The 23,892-nt window shown below is 34.8% G+C and overlaps 1 protein-coding gene across 1 annotated transcript in view; it reads right to left on the bottom strand.

Annotated features, from left to right (window-relative positions):
* HCRTR2 (hypocretin receptor 2) overlaps positions 1-23,892 on the bottom strand; it is a gene marked incomplete at both ends in the record, with an annotated part of 102,079 nt that overhangs the window by 36,545 nt on the left and 41,642 nt on the right. Inside the window, one exon of the mRNA XM_081296186.1 lies at positions 2,289-2,467. Coding sequence (XP_081152312.1) covers positions 2,289-2,467 — 179 coding nt within the window. The remainder of the gene's footprint in view (positions 1-2,288; positions 2,468-23,892) is intronic.

Raw genomic sequence — 23,892 nt, 5'->3', positions numbered from 1 at the left:
TGTTTGAGTCTTTGCCAAAGTGTTATAGTACATCACTAATAAATCTAAAGGTTGTATTGTATTTAGAAGAAAAAGAACATATAAATCATAGAGAATTAGTAAATGCCCTACAAATCTTAAGTGGAACCAAATAACCTTAAAACGTGGCTGGAAATTATGTAATGTTTTTAATATTAAATAGGACATAAATATCACCTCAGATATAAAATTCATTAGCTTCAGAATATCACATCTAGGGGAAAACTACTCAAGGCTTATTATCTATTGGCACTATTTGTGACATTTGGAAAACTTCTATGGAAAGGAAGCAATAAATATTGAGAATTCAGACATAAGTTTTGTCAGTGCATGAAACTCTTTGTATGCTAAGAAGTGATGTTGAATGAGTGAATGGAGAGACGGAGTCATTTCCATTCTGTGGCTACTCATTTGTTTCCTCCATGGCTTGTAGAGAAGAGAATCAACTGTGGAATCAACTAACTGGACCCTGTTTATACAGAAGTAGAACTGAGGATGCTCTTTTAACTGCAGGACTTGTAGTTAAGCATGAGGTATGGATGACCACTGTCAGTGAATTCAGGAGAGATGCCTGCTTGCATCACTTACTGGTTCCTTGCTGCTCCCCCTGTGTGTCCTTTAGTGCTTACAGGACATCTGAAATACCTGCTCCATAGCAGGGTATTGTTATGCATCAGAATAGGGCTGCACCTGCTATAAGGTGATGCACCCCTCCTCATCACTCCATTCCCCACTAAAGCTTCTGGTTCACAGAGAAGACACAAAGACACTCTTAGTCAGCTGAAGAATCTGAGATTAGATTAGTAACTAGAGCCATTCTGAAAATTACAAGAGCCCCATCATTTCCTCCTGATGGTTATTGGCTCCAAAAATAATAAAAGTTTTCTGGAAGTACCACAGGCAGTTGAATATTGGAATTCTTTGCTCCTTAGAATTTTCCCAGTGCCTCCATGCAAATACTGTCAGAGGTACTCATTTGTCTGTTGTTCCTTTTACTATCTCTTGCAAAAACTTTGCTACAGTTCATTTTTTATAATCTGTTCATGGTTTGCAGCAGGCTGACCCAAACTAACCTTACAGTTAAACATATGTGCATGATGCTTACAACTTCTAGGGCATTTTCCATTAGTCTGCAAACGATGTCTGACCTTAAAAATTATCACTTCTCTTTATAAGAGGTCACTGAAGAACTATTAAGCTGAAAATCTCTTATACCATTTCAGTTCTAAAAGACCAAACAATATAATTTCCAGTAATGAGCTATTTGTGGTCTCCCCCAACTTTCTTTTAACAGAAGCCTATTTTCTCTTCCTGCAAATATTATTATCCCCGCCTGGAAAATTGGAGAGAATAAGACAAAAGGTGGAGGAAGACTATGGAAGACAGGTTGAATAGCCACCATTTCACTTACTGTCCAGTTCCTAAAAGGGAATCTATGTCTAAATAGTGTGGCTGTGGCCACTATCATGGGAAATTTTTTCCCCAAAGGTCTCAGAACTACAAGAAGAATTAGAAGATTACTCTCTTAAAGTATTTGTTTTTAAGGTCTTATATGGCAATTAAATATAGAAAACCTGCCCTTGCTGTTGACTAATAAAACATGCAATAACAATGTTGATAACTGAGGTTTATTGAGAACATATTATGTTTACAAGATCATCAGAGGGTAATCACTCTGCGAAGGCATTTATGTAAATTATCTAAGCAAACTGTCACAACAACATATGAGATAGATCTCATTAAAGATTTCATCCTTGCAAAATAAGTGAATTGCAAACAGTCTGAGTATTTGACTTGATAGCATGCCATTTGTGAACAGCAAAACAATTTCCAAACCAGGTAGCCCCAGAACAACACCAAAACTTGTTCACTGTAGTGCTTGACCCCACGGCTCTTAATTCCTCCACATGAAAAGAAACCATTGTAAAAACAGATATCCTATTATTTGTACTGGAAGAAACTCAATCATTAATTTTTTCAAATTCCTTATTTAACAATGGTGAGATTAGAAATCAAAGAAGCCAAATACTTGTGTAACACTATAAAGAAAATTTAACAGCTTTATGTCTCTATTTTGTACTCAGACCTTAACTTGTTTTTTCCAGAAAAATCTCAAGTATTATGTTCCTTAAGTCTGCCAGTTCCCAGCAAAGTATAATTCTTTCTCTACTCATTAGTTTACCCAAGGCCATAGCTAGCTACTATTGAAAATATATTTTTTTTGGTAGTGTCTGTGTTTGAATTGAAAATATTTGTAATAAAAGAATTACCTGTAAGTAAGGGATCACTTTACAGAGGGACTGTCCGAAGAACCAGGTCTCTGTGATATCAACAACCAGCGTGGCCGGAAGGCAGGTGATGGTCACCAGCACGTCAGCCAGAGAGAGGTTGACGATGAAGTAGTTGGTCACTGTCCTCATGTGGTGGTTCTTCCACACGGCCACACAAACTAATGTAAGAAGGAAAGGGAACAGTAAGCAAGCAAAAGAAGCAGGGGTCGATAGGGAAATGCTGTCTATCTGGCTAACACTTCTTAAAGTACCTACATTGAAAAGGCAAGGTCATGAAACCTGTACTGTTTTAAACTGAACTAGTCAATCTGTGTGGATGCTGAGTTACATGCTCAAAAATCTGTTCATTTGCCTTGCTACATAATTTTCAATCAATCATAAGGCTGTAATTTTTCCCACTGGATTTTGAGTTGCAGCTGTCAGAACTTAAAGAATAATCTTCTATTTAGCCTCTATTTTGCCAGCACTCAGCAATGCAGAAGGGCCTCAAAAAATATTTGATAGTTAAGATGAATTAGCAGCCAGTGGTTTTCAACCAGCTGTTACGGTTTGCAACATCCATGATCTTTACCCAAATCTGTTAAACTGCATTTGGAACTTCTAACAGAGAAAAAGTCTTATCTTTAAAAGTCAAGAGCCAACAATTATTCAGCCCCTACTATTGCCAAATACTGAGCTGGACTGCTCATATACTTAAGTTGTTTAATCCTCACAACAATCCTAAGGGAAGACGTCACCCACATGCAAATGTGAGGTAACTGAGACACAGGGAATTCATGAGACTTGTCTAAGAACACATGGCTCATGAAATAGAAAACTACAGTTACGACTGGGATTTAGTTCCAAGTGAAAAGCTGGCTTTTTCACCACACAGGCTGCCTTCTTTCACGAAAATGAGGGAGCTATAACAAAGCACATATAACTTTTGGAAACTCTATTCTCCCTCCTTTTTATTCTTGATGATCTCCAAACATCACCCTCAAATCAAACCTGTTTTTCAGTACTCTCACAGCGGGCCTCCCTCATTGCCTTGTAGAACATCCCCAGTTTAAAAACTGTGCTATCTCATTCAGTTGCTCTTTCCTAAAAGAACATCCAGTTCTCCTATTCTTGGTCTTCTGCTTGTCTGGTGTGTGCAAAGTTTACAAAATCACTGGCTCCAAAATTATATAGGTGTCCATGTCTATTGATGGGTTTGCTTTACTGAAATTAGCTGTGATTGTGTCTGGGGTATTATTAACCTGTCAGAGATGTCACCCATGCACCCAAATGATACAGTGATTAGTAACCTTATAGAGGGTAGAAATAAAAGTACATTTTGTTAAACTTACATTATGGAGTAAGATTTTCTTTTTGATTATCATGTGCCATTTATTAAGAGTCTTATATGGTAGGATATGCTTTTATCAGATTCTAAGGCTGAAATTGGCCATCAGCTATGAGTTGATGTCAGTTTAATAAATTACTTAGATTTCTGATGATTTCATTTTGAATATTTCACCTCTTTCTCTAACACCTGCACAGTAATACTGTGAAACTCAGGTGAGCCTTAACTAGGTAAATGATACTTTATTATTTTAAAATGATGCTGTAGCATGATCTATTTCTCATAAACACCTGAAACACACACACACACACACACACACACACACACACACACACCCCAGGCAACTGACAAACACATTGTCACAGTTTGTAAGGAGAAAATTGGCAAAAAACATCATATTTCTGATATTTGTTCAACATATGGCCTAAATCATGGAAACTTGGATCTAGAAAAGAACATAGACCTTGAAAAATGCAATTAGTTCTGGTTTGACTTTCAACTCTTCATATTTTGGAGATGAGGAAAAGCAGAGATGGGTAGACTGTTAATGCACTGCATCTAACCAACATTAAAGGAAGTCTATGTTCCACAAACACTCATTTAGTACTTATTGCATGCCATGCCTGTATAAGGTACTTTAAATTATCAACTAGTTTAACAGCAATAACACCATGAAGTGAATACTATAAGCATTCTTTTCAACATGAGAAACAAGAATAGAGAAGTTAACCTAACTTAGAAAAAAAAACCCCAACAACTATATGCACGAGAGCTTCTATTTAAATCTCATCCCCACAACTTGGTCATCCTTACATACTCCTTTTTGGGAGGCAGGTACTGGGGACTGAACTCAGGGCCACTCAACCATTGAGCCACATTCTCAGTCCTTCTTATATACTTACATACAAGTTCTTTTTTCTTGTTGAGTTGAAACCTGCTTCTCTTTTATTTCTGCTTACACATTTTTAATTCTTTCTTAGAACCCAAGGAATAAACTTTACGTAATTTTTAAACTTGTACCTGCATTCGTCTTCTAGGGCTACTTCAAAAACTGAGCATCTTAAAGCAAGAGAAATTTATTGTCTCACAGTTTTGGAGATCATAAATCAGATACCAAGATATTAGCAGGGCTATGCTCCCTCCAAAATCTGCAGGGAAATCTTTCTTTGCCTCTCCCCAGATTCTTAAGGTTTTCTGATTACTTGGGTGATTTTGACATTTTGGGAAGCTGCCTAAATGAAGTCTCTGCTCGGATCATCAGGTGTGGGTCATCCTGTGTTTCTGTCATCACATGGCCATCTTAGAATAATAACCATCAGGCTGGAGAGGCTCACCCTATATGACTTCATCTTCAAATATTATATCTATAATGACCCCATTTTCAAATCAGGTCATCTCCTGAGCTAATGAAGTTGGGACTTCATCATTTATATGGCGGCGGGGGGGGGGGCAGATTTCAAACTACAACAGTATTTATTAAAATATTTAAAGACCAGATTTTTTTCATTCCCTAGCCTTTGCTTCACCCTTTTAAAAGATCTCCAGAATCATTATGTGCACCTGAGGGGCTCTGTATCCCACATCACCATGGTCCTTTTGTTCTGAACACACTCCAGAGGATCAGTAATGGCTCTGAATGAACTATCTGTAACTGAACACACGTCTCTAGGTGAGATCCATCTGAAGCAGCAAGGAGCAGGATGATTTCTTGGGTCTCTCTCTATTAAGACACTACAAATCTTATAAGCTTTCTTAAGAGTAAAGTCACACTTCTTTGGATCATATATGTATCTAATGACTAGAAACTGGTTTTCTTGTGTAAATGTTACACTGTCTTTACCTTTGAATCCTCAGGAAGTAAAAAGGGGGAAAATCTATAAAGAACAATACTGGGACAATTAGAAAAAACTGAATTTAGATTTTATGCTAGATTACAACTATACTATTTGAAAATAGCTTAGGTGTCATATTTATATTATGTTCATTTGAATATTTATATATTGTGGCTATGCTTACTTCCCAGGGCTTTGTTGTGCTGGGAAAAGGAACTGTAGTTTTTCATATACAAAGCAGAGTTTTGCTTATTGTCACCTGATCTATGACACATTCCAGATTATGAGTATCTTCTTCTAAATGACATATTCAAAACTGTACACACATCTCCAGGTGCAAATATCCTAAATTTTTGTTATGCTAACATTCATTTGTTAACTCACCCATTCAAGTACAAAATTCACAAAGTAAATACCTTCTTCTTCTGATAGCATACCAAATTGATAGAAAATTAAATTCACCTTTTCCTGAAAATGGAAATTTAATTTCTTTCCTTTTTCTTTCTACTGGCCAATGTTTGAAATCTCCAAAATATCTCCAAGCTCTATCACAATCTTTCTTTTCCTATTGCAAATACCCAATGTCATATCCATGGAACCATTAGCTACAATAGTGCAGACCAACTAATATTTTCCTCTACAGTACATCTGTCTTTATTCCTGTGTATCTTATCTAATAATGCTATTCACTAAAAATATATTATTTTGATAGGATGTCTCTTTTCTTCTCAACTAAGTATAAAACTCTCGGGTTACCATTCTACCATTGGGGGTCTTCCCCTTGTATCTGGCAATGCTCCCCATATAATATTCAGACCACCAGGATAAGTTTGATATCTCACTGTTAATCAAACATATTCTATATACAGGTCATTGCTCATGTCCTTCTTCTGTCTGGCATTGCCCACAGTCGATTTAAATCCCCTTTTCAACTAAATTAGTGCTTACCAGAACTATTCAAAACCAACAGAACAAAGAAATTTCTGATTCACAAACCATCGCCTAATTAGCCTAACTCACCATGGTTTCTTTCTTCTTTGCAACACTTTTTCACCTTTCATGGTCACAAATTATATTCTAAAATTGCAGATCATTATGGACCCTTTTGGTATCTTTTTTTTTCTCCCTACCATCACAGAGGCTCTTTATCATTATAAGGTGTCCATTTGCTTTTCCTTACTGTTTTTTTGTTTTGTTTTGTTTTTTTACAACCTGTCTCCAACCCCCAATGCTTCCTAGAACAAAAATTTGCAATAACTATTAATTAAATTGACTTTTATAAAATTATAGTTTGGTACTTTGGTACGGCACATTCTTCCAAATGAAAAGTCTTTAAAAGGAAAGGAAAACCCAAATGACAGAAAGGAGTATTTACTTTCTCCATTTCTTTTGCATGAAATCTGAGAGCTGAGAACTCAATTGCTTCTCAATGTTCTCTTGACATAGTAAGCTACTTTTTGTCATTCTCTATACACTGCCTTCTGGTGAGCTTGGGCAAGTCCCAAGACCTGAATTGGATAGTACATTTGACATTAGTTCTGTGAATGACATCATACATCAATATTAAGGTCTGTTTGTAGTTTCTACAATTAAAAACCTGCAGCTCTCAACCAGGAACAGGGGAAAGAAATTGAGCATGAAGAGGTGAAAGAAGATAATAGAAGACCAGAATGCAGATTGCATGAAGAGATCTGCCTTTAACAAGGACTTTGTTGAATAGAGATTTCTGAAATGCAGATATGCCAAGAAGATAAAAATCTACTTTTCCCTGTCTTATCATGTCTTTTTTTTTTAAAGAATATGATGATGTATATATAGCTCTTGCTTTTTGTCTGCATGACAAACAGATGGAGGTGGCTCAAGCTGCATAAGAACCTCCACAGGCTGTGATTCAGAGGGATTTTTAAAAGAGCACACAAATATAATCTTTAGAAATGGACTGATCTATTTGCTTGTGGCTGTGTGGACCTAAAACTAGAGACTAAACTGACATTTAAACAGGAAAGCAAAATATGAATTTATAAAAGTTCTTTGCCACTATTGTCTACATTTATGGTAAATTTACTTTATAATAAATTGGTTTTTAAAATCTATCAGATCACATATGGACAAAGTTAATTTTTCAAAACCAATAGTTATATGTAGATAAAAATAAAACTATGGTGATACTATTAGTCTACTGCTATTCTGAATTAATTAACAACATATAAACTGCATGACTAAGGTTGCATATCTTATTAAACATCCATTTGGTCCTTGAAATATCATGTAATAATTTTCCATAAAACATGATTTTGAGATGTGACTGTGAATGGTATATAATTAGTGTATTACTGCATGTTTTCAATGCTTTGTACTAGATATCTCAGCACTTTTAAATTTTTCATATTTTTGATGGTAGTCACTCTTCTAATGGGTAAGAATCTTCCTTAAAAAAATCTTTAACACTGAATGGAAATGCTCAGGAGTGATCTTAATAGCTAATTTTATTAATGTACATATTTTAAATCTACTAACATCAAAAGTAAAAGATAAAAAATTCAAAATTCAGTAGTTTCAATATATTAATGCAGTATCAAGGAAAGCAGTCATCTGATTTTCCCACAGAAGTGTAGTTATTCATGTGCTAGCATGCTAATAAAAGATTTTGCAATTTCTTGGTTGTTTATTTAACTTACCTACCTATTTATATCTATCCATATGTACACAAATAGGTGAAGTAATAATTTATTGATATTTGTTATATTGTGCACATATAAAATAATAGTCATTTCAGAAAATTTTCCAAAATAACCTGTAGTTCCACCATTTGCCACAAAGTGTCAGTGAAAGACTTTGAAACCATTTACTTTGTCTTGTCAAGGACATTTGCAGCATCAAATAAATGGAAGTACTCTTTATAATGTGGAAGTTAATATATTTACTTCAAATTGGATTTTATAGACCAAAAAGAATGATCAAGAAAAGATAAAATTGCCAATGCCTTCTAAATTAAGTGCAAATGAATTAATGAATGGGGAAAAAGAGAAAAAAAATGAATATATTAAGAAGAGAGCCTATAGTTAACTCCTTAAAATTAAAAAAAAAATCTGTCTTGAAACAGATCATAGACTGGAGAAATCTAAAATTATTGTGGATATAGGCTTCAGTCCCTTAGAGGTTCACCATCAGTATAGTCCTAAAAGAGTTGAAGGAACTTCCCTCACATTAATAAAGCATTTTCCTTTGTCTCATCTTCATGCCACCCCATTATGGCATTGATATTATGGCATCCTTATTTCTACCATTGGTTTTACTCCCTTCTTTTCCCAGATCGACATGCCTCTTTCAATCTTCCATTTTCCATCTCCACATCTTGGTGAAGTGTTCTATGAATCTCTCTGTCCTGGAAGCATGGCCCAAGAAAATATTTCCGTGTCCTGAAATGACCCACCCAAAATTCATTATTAACTGGCATTAAAAAAAAAACCTTTAAAAACAAGTTATTATTATATATGTTTAAGACCTGTTTGGATTTTCATTTGCTCAAGAAAATATAAAAGTTTGTAATTTGATAAATGTATCTCATTCCCATTATGTGAAAGTGGGCAGAGATTCTCATAGAGTCTAATAGTGTCATTGTGGTATTGAAATCAGTGAGGCAGTATGGGGAGTAATTAAGATTTCATAACTAATAATTTTCCTGGGAAGAGATTTAGAAAGACAATACCTTTACACATGCAAAAATTCAGGGAAGAGATGCATAAAGGAACACTATAAAACGGAAACTCAAGGGAGATAATAATCTAAAGGAATCAAGTCCAAAACCAAATTCTTTAGAGAGGAAAAAGAATACAGCAAAGAAAGTGGGAAAATAGGCTTATCAATGGCCTCTGAGTGGCATGATTCCTCACAGGGAGGGCTGGCTCAACCTTTTATGCAGGACCTGCCTGAGAACAAAAAGCATGGCTATTAATAGGTATCCATACTGCTGTCCTGAAGGGAAGGTTAAGAAGGTGAAATGCTCCATGGTCTGAGCATTCTCAGTTAATTAATGGTTGTATCTAGTACATAGTTATAATTCTGCCTCAATGGAATTTGTTTTTGAGGAAATGTCAACTTCCTGGTTACCCATACCTTTTGACTCTTTGCAAGTAAATCACAACAAGTCCCTGTTCTTAATGCAGCCTCTCAGAATTGCACTTGAATTTCTGCCCTATCCTCACAACTCTTTGGGGGCAGATGGTCAGTCCTCATTTTTGACCACTTTGCATTCATTAATACAATTAACCCACACAAGCAATGGATTCTTCCCATGATATCTGATGCTTGTTCATCTTACTATGTAAATTTATTTTGGGGTCTTTTGGCAGAGATGCTTTCTCTTTTCACCACATATAAATATTCAACCTACTTGTCTTTTTTCTTCCATGTTCTTTCCTTAGTTGTTTATTAACTCTCAAAACTTCAACCTTCACCTTTAGGAGTCTAACTCACAGTTTTAACCGACAGTTTTAGCTCTAGTTCTTGGCCCTGTCTCAATTTCCATATTGTAATTTCTAACTATCATCAAGATGTTATAAAGAGCTCACATTTTATGGAGTCAGAAAATGAAAAGATTCAAAAAAATATAATAATGAGGTTGAAATATGAGGATTCAGAGAGGGATTAGATATGAGAGTAAGGAACTGAGGTTAATTAGCAAGTATATGGCTGGGAGAAGTTCCTAATACTCACTGAAGTAGCAAATAAAGGTGAAGGATCTGGCTTTATTTGAAAGAAGGGATAGAAGATGAATAATTCAATTATGTGTACATGTGTTTGAAGCAACTGGGAATTATCCGAGTGAAAAATTCAGTTGGTATTTAGATTTATGGCTTATATTTCAGGAGATATATTTCATTTATAGGTAAATACTTGAGATTCATCAGAATAGAGATAGAAATTAAAACCAGTTGAGTGACTAAGATCAACCAGGGATGGAATGAAAGTAAGAAGGGACCTAAGTCATCTCCATAAATCTGGGAAGTTTCAAATATATATTTCAGACTGGGAAATATGCCAGAAGTTCCAATTGTCCTGTTCCAGTATTGAAGCATACATATGTTTTACTATTACAAAATAATTTATACTTCTGATAGTGGCAGATAACATTGTTGCAGAAGAAAAGTCTGACCTAAAACAACCAGAACATTGTACATTTCTTTAAGACATGGGAAAGCCACAAAGGCAGCAAAAAATTTCAAGGGCCAATATCCTGAAGGAAATGTAACAGGAAAGATGTTCTAGCCTTCAGTACCTCTTTTATTCCAAAGGCTTTGGCAGTTTGCAAGAGCGAGGTAATGACTTAGAAGACAGAGCAGAAACTGAGTCAAGCAGGAATCTGAGTAGTCCAAAACTGAGAAGAGAACCTTTGAGTTTAAGCCTATCCAGCAGGTTTCAGCTGAAATTCCAAATCCCATCTCTGGTAGGGATAAACCTGAGCTCTCCTGAAGAGGAAGCTTAGGTTCAAATGCCTCCCTTGCTGACTAGACAGAGGTTCTATGTGCCAAGACTAATGTAGTGGCTCTTCTATAAACAATAATTAGTAAACTGATTCTACAGGACAAATCTGAAATTTAATTTCTTTTTTTTTGGGGGGGGCACCATTAATGTAATAATATTTATTATAGTAATGAGCAATCAATCCAGAAATATCATCATCTCCTATTTTCCCCCACAATTTTTATTGATACATTTTAGTTGCTCATATTTATGGGATTTATTGTTACATATTCATATGTGCACACAATATAACAATATAATTTAACCAATATCACTCCCAGCACTTCCCCCATCTCTCCCCACCTACCACCCCTTGGTCCCTTTCCTCTACTGATCTCCCTATGATTTTTTGGAGATCAATCCGCACCTCTGATTTCTTTATTGCATCTTATACAAATATTAATTCTAGGTCAATTGTATATCTAAATATAAAATATAAAAAATAAATTTCCAGGCCTGGGGCTATACCTCAGTGGTAGAGTGCTTGCGCTAGCATGGGTAAGGCACTGGTTTCGATCCTAAGCACCACATAAAAAGTAAATAAATAAAATAAAATTATAAAAAAAATTTTACAAAAATAAAGAAATAAATTTCCCTTTGCTATGACTTTGTGGTACATAAGCATATCTTGGAAAGATTGCTTCAAAAATATTAAACATAAAGAAAATGTTCAACAAACTAAACAACCCTAAAATTACAGTACATCCAGAGAGTATGAAAATACATGCCACAGAGTGAGAGAAGTTAATTAGGGCACATTTATTTGAAACAGGTCAATTTGCATAATTTTTTCTTGTAGCTAATGAGCTCCCCCCTCCCCCACTGTTGATGATACTTTTAAGATAGTTTTATTGTGGGATGGCACATGTATAAATACATACAGATTATAAATATATCACTGGTTTCATGAAGTGAACATACCCTTGTAAATACACTTCAGACCGAGAAATACTATATGATTTGCACCCAGAAGATTCCCAGTATTTCCTCTCTACCAATATTCCCACTATGGCCAAGAGAAAACCTACATACTGATTTATACCACCATAGATTAATTTTCAACTATTTTTACATTTATCTAAATGGAATCAAATGTATGTTTAATTGTGTATCTGACTACTTTCATTCATGATTATGTTTGCAAGTTCATCAATGTTGCTTTTGCTTACAAACTGAAGGTCCATCATTTTCTTTGCTGTACAGTTTTCCAATGTACAATTAGATGACCATTGATCTGCTCTATGATTCATGAACATTTTGGTTTATTCTAACTTGGAATATGGTGAACAGGCTACTACTCACATTCTTTTGGATGTCTTTTGATACACATTATTTGTGGATTTCTATTAGTTATAAATCTTAGAGTAAAATTGTTATCATATAGTATGAATATGACCCCCAGTGCTACATAATAGCCAATGAGGTTTCCAAAGTACTCGTTGCAGTACCAGCTTTTACTCTTATCAACAGGTAGGACTGTACTGGTTGCTCTACATTTTTTTTTGCCAACACTTAGTACTGTCAAGGGACTTCTTTTCTCATAATAGATACTCTTTTATGTTAAGTTTAACATGTTTTATATATTTATTGACTATTTGAAATTGGAATAGACCATTACTCTCTAGGACTTTTGTTATTTTCCAGAAGTATTATTAAAAAATACATTAGACAATTTGAGGACTACTTTAGGATGTGATTCTTTCAGAATTAACATGTGTTATTTGGTTTAAATTTGGGTCTATCTTGGGCTGGGGTTGTGTCTCAGAAGTAGAGAGCTCACCTAATATGAGTGAGGTACTGGGTTTGATCCTCAGCACCACATAAAAATAAAATAAAGGTATTGTGTCCATCTACAACTAAGAAAATAAATATTAAAAATATATACACCAGATAATTTGAGGACTAGTTTAGTATTTGGTTCTTTCAGAATTTTTTTTTTGGCTTAAATTAAAACTAAGCATGCTTTAAATTTATCTAGTCATTTATCTTCCTTCTTCCTATAGTACTTGGCACATTTGTATATTTTTTCCTATCTCACATAGTCTATCTTTTCTTACATTTTTATCATTATTTTATACATTTAATGTTTAAATATTTTCTTTAGTCAAGTTTTCTATTTCTGAATATAGCAGATGCACAATAAATGATTGCTGAGTGATTGACATTACATAAAGAAAGACATTTACATGCCTGAAATTTTACTTTTGACATTGGGGACTTAATCACAAATATTTAATCCTGAATAGAAAAACTATTCACTATAAGTAAATCATAGAAGCTACACCGGATTTTGCACCGTATACCATTTTGCTCACATAAGTTCCTGAAATAGTCTCAGATGAAGTCTCAGATGAAATGTGTCAGATGAAGGCCCAAAATAACAGAATAACCTTTAAATAATAAGATACACCACATTAAATCTTTGCACCTAATCTAAAGACTTTGAGGAAACTTCTCTGTCAGGGTTTAGGTACACTGCAATCATAAAAATTCCATCTCTGCCACAAATCATACTGATTTCTATTTTATAGAAATTTATACTTAATGAATGTAAGTGATGTAAGTGGATCTACTACTCAATTACTACGTTTAATTTTACTAAATAATTTAAAATCATGTTTGTCGTGCTGCCTTTGAATATAGTTGCAAAGACTGAGTAAGTAATGGAAAACAAAGATTTTTTTTTTTTGGATTATTTTTTTTTTATTGTTGGTCGTTCAAAACATTACATAGTTCTTAATATATCATATTTCACAGTTTGATTCATGTGGGTTATGAACTCCCATTTTTACCCCGTATACAGATTGCTGTATCACATCAGTTACACTTCCCTTGATTTACATATTGCCATTCTAGTGTCTGATGTATTCTGCTGTCTATCCTATTCTCTACTATCCCCCTTCCCCTCCCCTCCCCTCCCCTCCCCTTTTCTCTCTCTACCCCCTCTACTGTAAATCATTTCTTCCACTTGTATTATTCTTCTCTTACCCCTCCTTTCCTCTTATATGTAATTTTGTATAACCCTGAGGATCACCTTCCATTTCCATGGGATTTCCCTTCTCACTCCCTTTCCCTCCCACCTCTCATCCCTGTTTAATGTTAATCTTCTTCTCAAGCTCTTCATCCCTACCCTGTCCTTGGTTACTCCCCTTATATCAAAGAAGTCATTTGGCATTTGTTTTTTAAGGATTGGCTAGCTTCACTTAGCATAATCTGCTCTAATGCCATCCATTTCCCTCCAAATTCTATGATTTTGTCATTTTTTAATGCAGAGTAATACTCCATTGTGTATAAATGCCACATTTTTTTTATCCATTCATCTATTGAAGGGCATCTAGGTTGGTTCCACAATCTTGCTATCGTGAATTGTGCTGCTATGAACATCGATGTAGCAGTGTCCCTGTAGCATGCTCTTATTAGGTCTTTAGGGAATAGACCGAGAAGGGGAATAGCTGGGTCAAATGGTGGTTCCATTCCCAGCTTTCCAAGAAATCTCCATACTGCTTTCCAAATTGGCTGCACCAATTTGCAGTCCCTATGATCTACATACTGTGGAGTCGGGCTCCAAATTCCTCAATAGGACACCCATAGCGCAAGAGTTAACAACTAGAATCAACAAATGGGACTTACTCAAACTAAAAAGTTTTTTCTCAGCAAAAGAAACAATAAGAGAGAGAAACAGGGAGCCTACATCCTGGGAACAAATCTTTACTCCACACACTTCAGATAGAGCCCTAATATCCAGAGTATACAAAGAACTCAAAAAATTAGACAGTAAGATAACAAATAACCCAATCAACAAATGGGCCAAGGACCTGAACAGACACTTCTCAGAGGAGGACATACAATCAATCAATAAGTACATGAAAAAATGCTCACCATCTCTAGCAGTCAGAGAAATGCAAATCAAAACCACCCTAAGATACCATCTCACTCCAGTAAGATTGGCAGCCATTATGAAGTCCAACAACAACAAGTGCTGGAGAGGATGCGGGGAAAAGGAAAACAAAGATTATTTGCATCTCTTTCAAATATTACTAATTTTAAGCTTGTCCAGGATTATGATAGCCAATTGAAATTTGATAATAATATGCAATGGCTTCTTTTAAAAAATAGCCTTATTGATTTTCAAAAATCTGTCTTTATCTCTAATTTGATTTTATAATATATAGTTCATTTTTCCTGGATCATAAAACATTCTTTTCTCCATACAATTGTTAAGATCCTGGAATGGTATAAAAAATCTTAAATTTTTAATAATATTTTATTGATATAATAATGCATAATACTGGGATTGATTATGCCATATTCATACATGCTTATAACATAATTTTTATTAGCACACTGTAGCTATCCATAGTAGTTGGATACATTTTTACAAAATCATACATTCAAGAACTTTGATTTCAATCACATTCTCCTGACTTTTCCTTCCCCCTGCTTTACTCTCCTTCCTCTACTGATTTTCCTTTTGTTCATGTATTTATTGATTTTTGTTTGGCACTTTCTACATATATACATAAAGAAATTTGGTACATTTATATATGCATATAACATGGCTTTGTTAAATTCATCCCATTTTCCTCCTTTTTACTATCCTTCCTTGCTCTCTATCATTCTTTTTCTTCTCCTCTACTCATCTTCCCTTGTCTTTTTTAAAAAAAATATATTTTTAGTTGTTGATAGATCTTAATTTTATTTATTTATTTATATGTGGTGCTGAAAATAGAACCCAGTGCTTCACACATGCTAAGTAAGCACTCTACCACTGAGCTACAACTCCAGCCCTTCCCCATGGCTTGTGACATTCAATCCTCCCAACCTTCTTTCCCTTATTTTGCTCTAGCTTCTACATATGAGACAAAACAATCAACCCTTGATTTCCTGTGTCTGACTTATTTTACTGAGCATTACTTCTTCATTTCCATCCATTTTCTACCAAATTCCATTATTTCATTCTTCTTTATGATTAAGTAAAACTCCATTGTGTATATATACCAGATTTTCTTGATCCGTTCATCTGTTGACACACATCTAAGCTGATTTTATAATTTGGCTACCATGAATTGTGCTGCTGTAAAACTGAAATGCTGTATCATTATAGTATGCTGATTTAAGTTCTTTTGGATAAGTACTAAGGAGTGGGATATCTGGGTCATATGATCCATTCTACTACTAGCTTTTTGAGAAACCTCCATATTGCCTTCCAGAGTAGTTGTACTACTTTGCCGGTCCACCAACAATGTATCACTATGCCTTTTCCCCCACGTGGTCATCAGCATTTATTATTATTGGTGTTCTTGATAGGCCCTAATCATATATGCTTATAACTATAAAAAAGAAAAGAATCTAGTCTTTCAATCATCATTCCACTTGTATTAAAATCATTCTCTTCAAACTGTTTTTTGTTTCATAAAAGTTAAATTCATGTACTTAGGAAGTAAAAATCAGAATTCATATTCCACATTCAATATTCTGTTAACTTTGGGCAAGTTATTTATTCTCTCTCTTAATATAGATATGAATAAGATTGAGATTCCTGTATCTCTCACATAGAACTCTTGCCGTGCTTGGGACATAAATATGAACTAAACCACATATTTTTCAAAAGAGAAAACTCATTAAAATTTATTAAAAGTGACCTATGTCACACAATAAGTAAGATTCCTATTAATGAATATTTTTAAAATTTTACTGAAGAAGCTAATCTTTATTCAGGGTAAAAACTTGACCTGCAATCAGACACCAACAAACACTTCCTGGTGTTAGAGTTTGCACTGAGTTTCAATTTTAACTCTAAGCAAGGAAAAAAAAAAAAAAACATAATGAGTGTGTCCACCTGGCTCCATTAAACAGCAAGAGCAATGGCATAAACAGCCACAGCTGCTTCAAATTCACATCCAATGGATTCAGTGAGAACTCCCAAGGAATTAGGAACTGTGTGATGCATTTTAATAAGTGAATATGTAGAGATTATATTAATTAATTGCCCATCTGACTCAGTAATATCTATACCCCAGTGAATGGGCATGAAAGTGAATTACATGCAAATTAATGTAAATAGTTGCACATTGACAAAGACAGGATGCTCTTTGAAGCAACTATTAGTATGGTTAAGTTTTTAATTATATGTTCAGGCCAAATGTTTTTGTCAGAATAGATATTTGAAATAAAAAAAAAAGGAAGCGTTTTGTGTACAAAAATGCATTTAGGAAAATGGGTTAGGACACATCTGTTCCATGGAAGATGGTGGACAATTACCAAAATGGAAGAAATTGATCACAGTGGGAGGGGAAGGATGGAGGTGAAGAGATTATGAGTTTTATTTTGAACATGTTAAATTTGATTTACTTACAGAATATCCATGAGGGTGCGTAGTGAGGTGTAGTCAAATTTAGAGCAACAACGAAATATATGATGAAAGAGACTCTACTGGGGTGATAGAGCATTTATTCAAGCAAGGATCATAAAAGTAGCCAAGCACCTCACAGTTTTGCAAATATTTTTCCTTCATTCTTTTCTTTCATTCATTTTTCAAGAATTGAACCCATTTTTATACCAACTAAATCTGCTGCATTTAAGTAATTCATTTCTAATTTGAAAAGACAATGAAGTTGAAATTCATTTTTTTAAAAATCCTTGCTTTCTTTTCCTAAAAAAAAAATGTGTAACTACTGTAGTTTTAATTCAGAAATTAACAACCTGGGCACTTTTCCTTGTTCAGTTAAATAAAGTGAGTTACTCTTTTTAATTCTTTTCTCCATTAAAACAAAGAGAATGATCAAATGTGTAATTTTTTTTAAAGCAAAAGACAATTTTAATGCTAGTCAGTTATTTCAACATGCATTTATCTTTTTGTTAAAAAGCACACTAAGAAAGCCAAAAATTATATATTTTTTGAAACCTCTTAAAATATTGCTGCTGAGAAAATGAATTTCAGTCATTTTCAAATTTGTGTCATAAAACGGATTATTACCATTAACTGACAAAGCTTTGGCTATTTTTAAACATTAGTTTTTTTGTGTGTGTGTTACCAAAAACTACTACTGTTTCAAAGTATCTTAAAAGCTGCCCCAAATTATTTCTGTAGCTGTGTAAACTGTACTTTGAAATGGGTATCCAAAAATCTTTTTTATTAAGTGAATTATTACAGTGCACCACTACATTTAAAGACTCAGTTTTATTATGCATGAGCTTTATAAACATTAAAGAATAAATTGTGAGGTATTAGACGGTCTTTATTTCAAACGCTGCACTTAAAGGAAAGTACAAACTCTTGTATCCACGTGGAGGTGTCTGATTCAGTCTGAAATGTTTGCCAGCTTGCCAAGGCTGATTGAACTCTCTATGTTGGCAAAAGAGGCAGGAGGATGGTTCGCCTGTTTGACCAACTGGCTATGGATACCCTGCAGCATGTGTGAATGCACTGGTATCTGGAATCTCAGTTTTCCCCATCAATGAGCAGAAGTGAAATTTTCTTGAAATATCAATGTCTGATATGCACCCAAAGTCCTCTTTCCTTTGGAGTCCAGTGCCCAACAAGTGTATTTGACTTTCCTCTGGATAACATATGTGAATGTTGCAAACTTCATTCAACCTCAAGAGACGTACAAATTGGTATTGTTTTGTAGAGCTCTCTCTAGCTAGGAAAGTGCCATTCTCGTTTATGTTTCAAAGAGCAATTGCTGCCTCTAATCAGGTAATGTAAGAAATGTAGCTCTCTTGTTTAATGAATTATCTTCATCTCCAGAGAATGACAGCTAAGGTTTGTTTGGCAGAAGTAAGGGAAATTATTTGCCTTTGGCTCTGAGAGGTAGTCTGTTGCTAGGACCTTGAGAAACAGGTGGGTACTGTGGGGGACTTTGAGTTTTTGAGAATGTGCTGGCCCTGTGAAATCATGGGAGAAAGCACTCAGGATTTGACTTGAAGGGAAAAGTATGGGAGCTCATAGAAAATAACAATGGCTGGGTCAAGAGTCTCTTAATGCACATCATCTCCATCATTCTCTCTTCTTTCTTGTCCCTCATCCATGCTTTGACACTGATGGCTTCCCTGGCAGGGCGCTATTTCTTTAATGCCTGTGATTGGAGGTTAAGGAGGTTTTTGTATCTTGGATAAATGCTTCATGAGAGACCTTCTTGCTGGAGGGCAGGGCCTGTCAGAAAACACTGTTGGTTTTTTTTTTGTTGTTTGTTTGTTTTTGTTTTTGTTTTTGTTTTACTATGAAAGGTGTGGGCTTTCTGTCATGTGGGCTAATGAATGACAGAGGGGGAGGTGGTATACTTCTCTCTATTGAAGAAGCAGGGAGCTTTGTTGTTTCTGGATTTTACTTTTTCTAGGCTCTTTGTGGTGGCACTGAGTGAGTAGAAGTCATGATTCTGGCTTTTGATACAAAGAGGGCAGCCATGCATCTTTGAGGAACCAGAAGGCTGGGGGACATTTTTGGAGCATGCATATTAAATGAAAATTTATATAAAAAATGGAAACTTATATAGAACATGAGATTTGGTTGGGACAAGGCTGGGCAGGTAGGATGGAGTTCTGCAGAGCCTCATCATTCTTGGAGGATGGTGGCTAGCAATCAACAACTTACATGGCCTCCACTAGTCCAGGTTGGGAGGCTCACATTCTCCATTATCCTCCCCATCCTGTCACTGGGACTCGCATAGTGATCTTCTTCAAAAGATGCCCAGCCCAGGTTACTTCATGGTGTTCTATCTTCAGGAAGCTGATGGACTTGGGGTTGGCTTGAAAATGCTCCTGCTCTCATAGTTGTTCATCTCTTTACTTAATTTAATTCTTGCCCCCAACAAGTCCCCTTGCCCCGCTGGTGGCCCTTTAGTGTTGATAATATATGGATATTTTATCATTGCTCCTCTTAAGAGAGACTATGATTCTCCCCATGTATATCAACTTTTGTAACTATAACTTAAGAAATAATGAAAATCGGTATTGAAATATTTGTGGTTTTAAGTGAAAAAGTACCCTTAATAGAATCTAAGTCTATGCCCATTATAAATATGTGAGTGCTATTTACAAATTTCATTCATTTTTGCTTAATTACTGAAATGTCTGCAGATGACTAATATGAGTTTGGTATTATTTGTATCATATTTTTTAGAAGTACAGCATCTATTTCCTAGTGCTTGCCCAAACCATATCTTTGAATGACACACTGGTCTAAAAGTGGAAAAAGCCCCAGGACCTAGGAGCTATGGGGAATAGTAATTACCTGGGCTAAGTATGGAAATGATTAAATGAACTGATCCATCTCACTGTCTCATAGTTCCCAATAAAGTACTCCACGCAGAGATAAGGTGAAAGGGTCTTGGCCTTGTTAGTTAGAAACAAACTGGAAAAGGAATTTTGAACTATTTCCTTGGATAATAACATTCAGATGACTGAGCACACTTCTTGAGTTTTCACCTGAATTCTTATTCTTCAGTCCATTCTTTCAAAAGATAGTTACTGAAGATAGTATTTCAAGTTTACAATCACAAAAGCTTTGAATATACAATAACTTTTTTGTGTGAAAAGTATAAACTGTACTGTGGCTTGAATATTTCTGATCTGGTATTTCAGTATTCAGTCATTAATGCACATGAAATGGAAATTTATATAGTAACTAATACATGTCACTCACTAGGTTAGATCACAGTGAAAAATGTTTTGGTGTATTTTTAAAATACATCCTAGAATTGTTTAATTCAGGAGAACTGTATTTCTTCTCATTTTTTAAAAAAAATTCCAGTTAAATATTTTAAAGTACAGTATCGAAAGGAGTGAAGTTTCTCAGGCAGGCGATGGCTATGGCTGTTTCATGAAATATATTTTGCACAACAAATCTCTAAGGGTCCTGTCGTATTAAACATTTTGTTTATTTGTTTTACTGTTGACATTACTATTATTACAGAGTTTAGTATCATACTACCCTTTAAATAAAGAATTATTAAGCACATAGGCAAATTTTAGTACCTTATCATATGTAGGTCTACAATTCATAATTTAAAACAGAACAAATAAGTTTTTGGTGGGATTAAAATAAAGTCATTTATATTCTTGGTTCAGCCATATCCTGGTTAGGAGATATACACTCTTCTTCTAGTGGTGTCTCCACTAAATCATAATCAAGGAGCACAAGTGTTGTTTGGGTTGGCACCTTCCAAGTCAGAGAACTACAGTTACTGTCATTTGACCCCCTAGGACACCCCACTTCCCTCATGGGACTCTAAAAGAATTCCAGTTCTATTCCCACTCAGCTGACCTCTTTGAAGCAGCATACGTGAGTACTGCTATATTTTATTTTATATTTTATATATTTTATCTTATTTTTATTGTGGTAGGACACATAACATGGCATCTACCCTCGAGATGAATTTTAGATACATATTGTAGTATCATTGATTATAAGTACAATGTGGTAGAAAAGATACCTAGAACATACTCATTTTTGTGTGATTGAAACCATATACTCACTGGATAGTGAATCCCCTTTCTCCCCTTGTGTTCTGGTAACCAATATTCTATTCTTTGCTTCTATGAGAGTTGAATTATTTTAGATTCCACTTAAAAGTAAGATAAAATCAATACCTGTCTTTTGGTGTCTGGCTTGTTTCACTGAGCATAATGTCCTTCAGGTTCATCCATGTTGTTGTACATAGAAGGATTTTTTTTCTTTTCTCAAGGCTGAGTAATATTCAGTTGCAAATATACACAATATTTTCTTTATCCATTTATCCAGACATGGGCATTTAGGTTGTTTTACAAATAATGGTGTAATAGAAAATAGAAATACAGATATCTCTTTGAGATTCTGATTTCAATTCTTTTGGATATATATCCCTAAAACAGATTTGCTAGATCATATGATATGTGTATTTTTGATTTTTTGAGGAAAAAAAATTTCCTCAAGAAATTAAAATTTTCTACAATCGCTTCATCATTTTATATTTCTACAACAGTGTACTAAAATTCTAATTTCTCTACGTTCTTTGCTATCATTTGTTATTCTTTGGGTTGTGTTCTTTATTTTAATCATAGCAATACTGATAGGTGTGCAGCGATATCTCATTGTGGTTTTGATTTGCAAAAACTCTATGCCTAAACACTCCATCATGAAAATCAGCCTCATCACATGCACGGTGACCAAAACTGTGCAGTAGGCCTGCATGGCAAATGAATGTGAATATGTAGTTTATTTCTGAGTGCATCCAAAACAAATGCTAAAAATTTGAGTTTTAGTAAATCATTTCTGTGTTCTCAGCTTACTGTCATTAAAATATTTTGTCCAAATAAAAAATTAGAGGTAACTTGAAAATGTCCTTCCTTAAATGTCTTGGGAAGATGTTTAAGGGGAAAAAAAGGAAGCAAAATTAAATTGTTCAATCTAAAAAGTTTTAAGAATAGAAGTGAGCTTACTAATTGACTAAGAAATTTGTTTCCACTTGATATAGAAAGTCAAATGAGAACTCTAAAGCAAAATGAATGTGTTGAGATCTTAGAGACTATTTGTTTGATGAATGAAAAATATTAGTGCATGTTTTTGGAAATTTTGGGTTTATTTATAATGTTTGTCAACATGCTCTCTGAAGAAGCCCCATGGCCCAAACTTACCAGGAGTCCTGGCCTGTAAGATTCAGAGATTCTTACACTCCAGTCTACATTTCCGGCCAAAGAGGCTGTGAAGCAGCATCACACACTGAATTCACAGGCTTTGGAGGTCAAACTCTATGGTATTACATACTAAACTTTAATGTTTTGATATCTTATTAAACTCTTTATTTTCTTTTGAAGTTACAACTGAACATTCTCGGTTCTCCACATTTTCACTTTCTTTGATCAACTCTGACACACAAAATTCAAACCTTTTCTCTGCCCGGATTCTGCCTGACTTACTGGTTCTCTGTCCTGCCATGATTCCTGCTAGGCTCTGAGTCCTCAAGCTCTTTCTGTTGAGATTCTATTCCCCATCACTGTCCTGGAAATTCTCTCAGCACCTCAACCAAGGCTCCTACATTTGTTCAAGTCTTAATTAACTCCTCCCTCACGGTCTGTCTCCATGCTTTAGGGCCAAATAAACCAACTTATTGAATCATCTTCCAGACTCTGATCAGGTCCTGAAATAATCTGTCTCCTAACTACCAAGATAGCAGTTATTTGGATAAATAATAATTGTTATGCCCACCTTCATTTGTCTTCTCAGATCAGTCTGTCCCAGGATATCAGTACCTTCATTACATAGATTTTTCTATATTCTCAAATCTGAGTTTCATTTTAATTCCATTTATCTTTTCTTTTTCTCTTTTATTTGTTTGCAATAGAAATTGACTCTCCAGGTTTGGCGGTCCCTATTCTCCTCACCAAGTGTAAGCAAGAGCATCACTTTAAATGAAGTACAATGTACCATGTAGAAAACAGAGATGCATCTGATACTGTACTTACCCTTGCAATAATACAGATATTTTTATGGGGAGAGAAAAAAGTTAGAACAGATAAAGACTGACAATTGTCAAATATTTAATTGTGCATGATGTACAGAAACAATTTTTTTATGCAGTACAGAATTCTCTAGTAAAACAAACATCTTAAAATATTAATGTTTTTCATGTCACAGAAAATTAGGATAGGAATTTTTGCTGGTGACATTTAATGCAAGCTGCTCTTTTAAATCTCCCGAAAATTATGCAACTCGATGTTACTAAACTTTTTGCCTTTCTCATTAGCATAGGGATGCCCAAATGGGAAAGATGCCCCAACCAGCGTAGACTGTCTTTCCTACAGAGTTGTGGTGAGGACCAAATACAAAGATTTTGAAAATGTCTTGTCAGTAATGAGCATATGAAATAGGGCTTATCAAACATTTAAGAATGAAAATCCTTATATAAAGCAAAGAATATTAAAG

The sequence above is a fragment of the Spermophilus citellus genome (assembly GCF_964194105.1).
Source record: "Spermophilus citellus genome assembly, chromosome: 5".
NCBI lineage: Eukaryota > Metazoa > Chordata > Mammalia > Rodentia > Sciuridae > Spermophilus > Spermophilus citellus.
The sequence above is the reverse complement of the archived record's forward strand: the minus strand, read 5'-3'. Positions and strand labels throughout refer to the sequence as shown.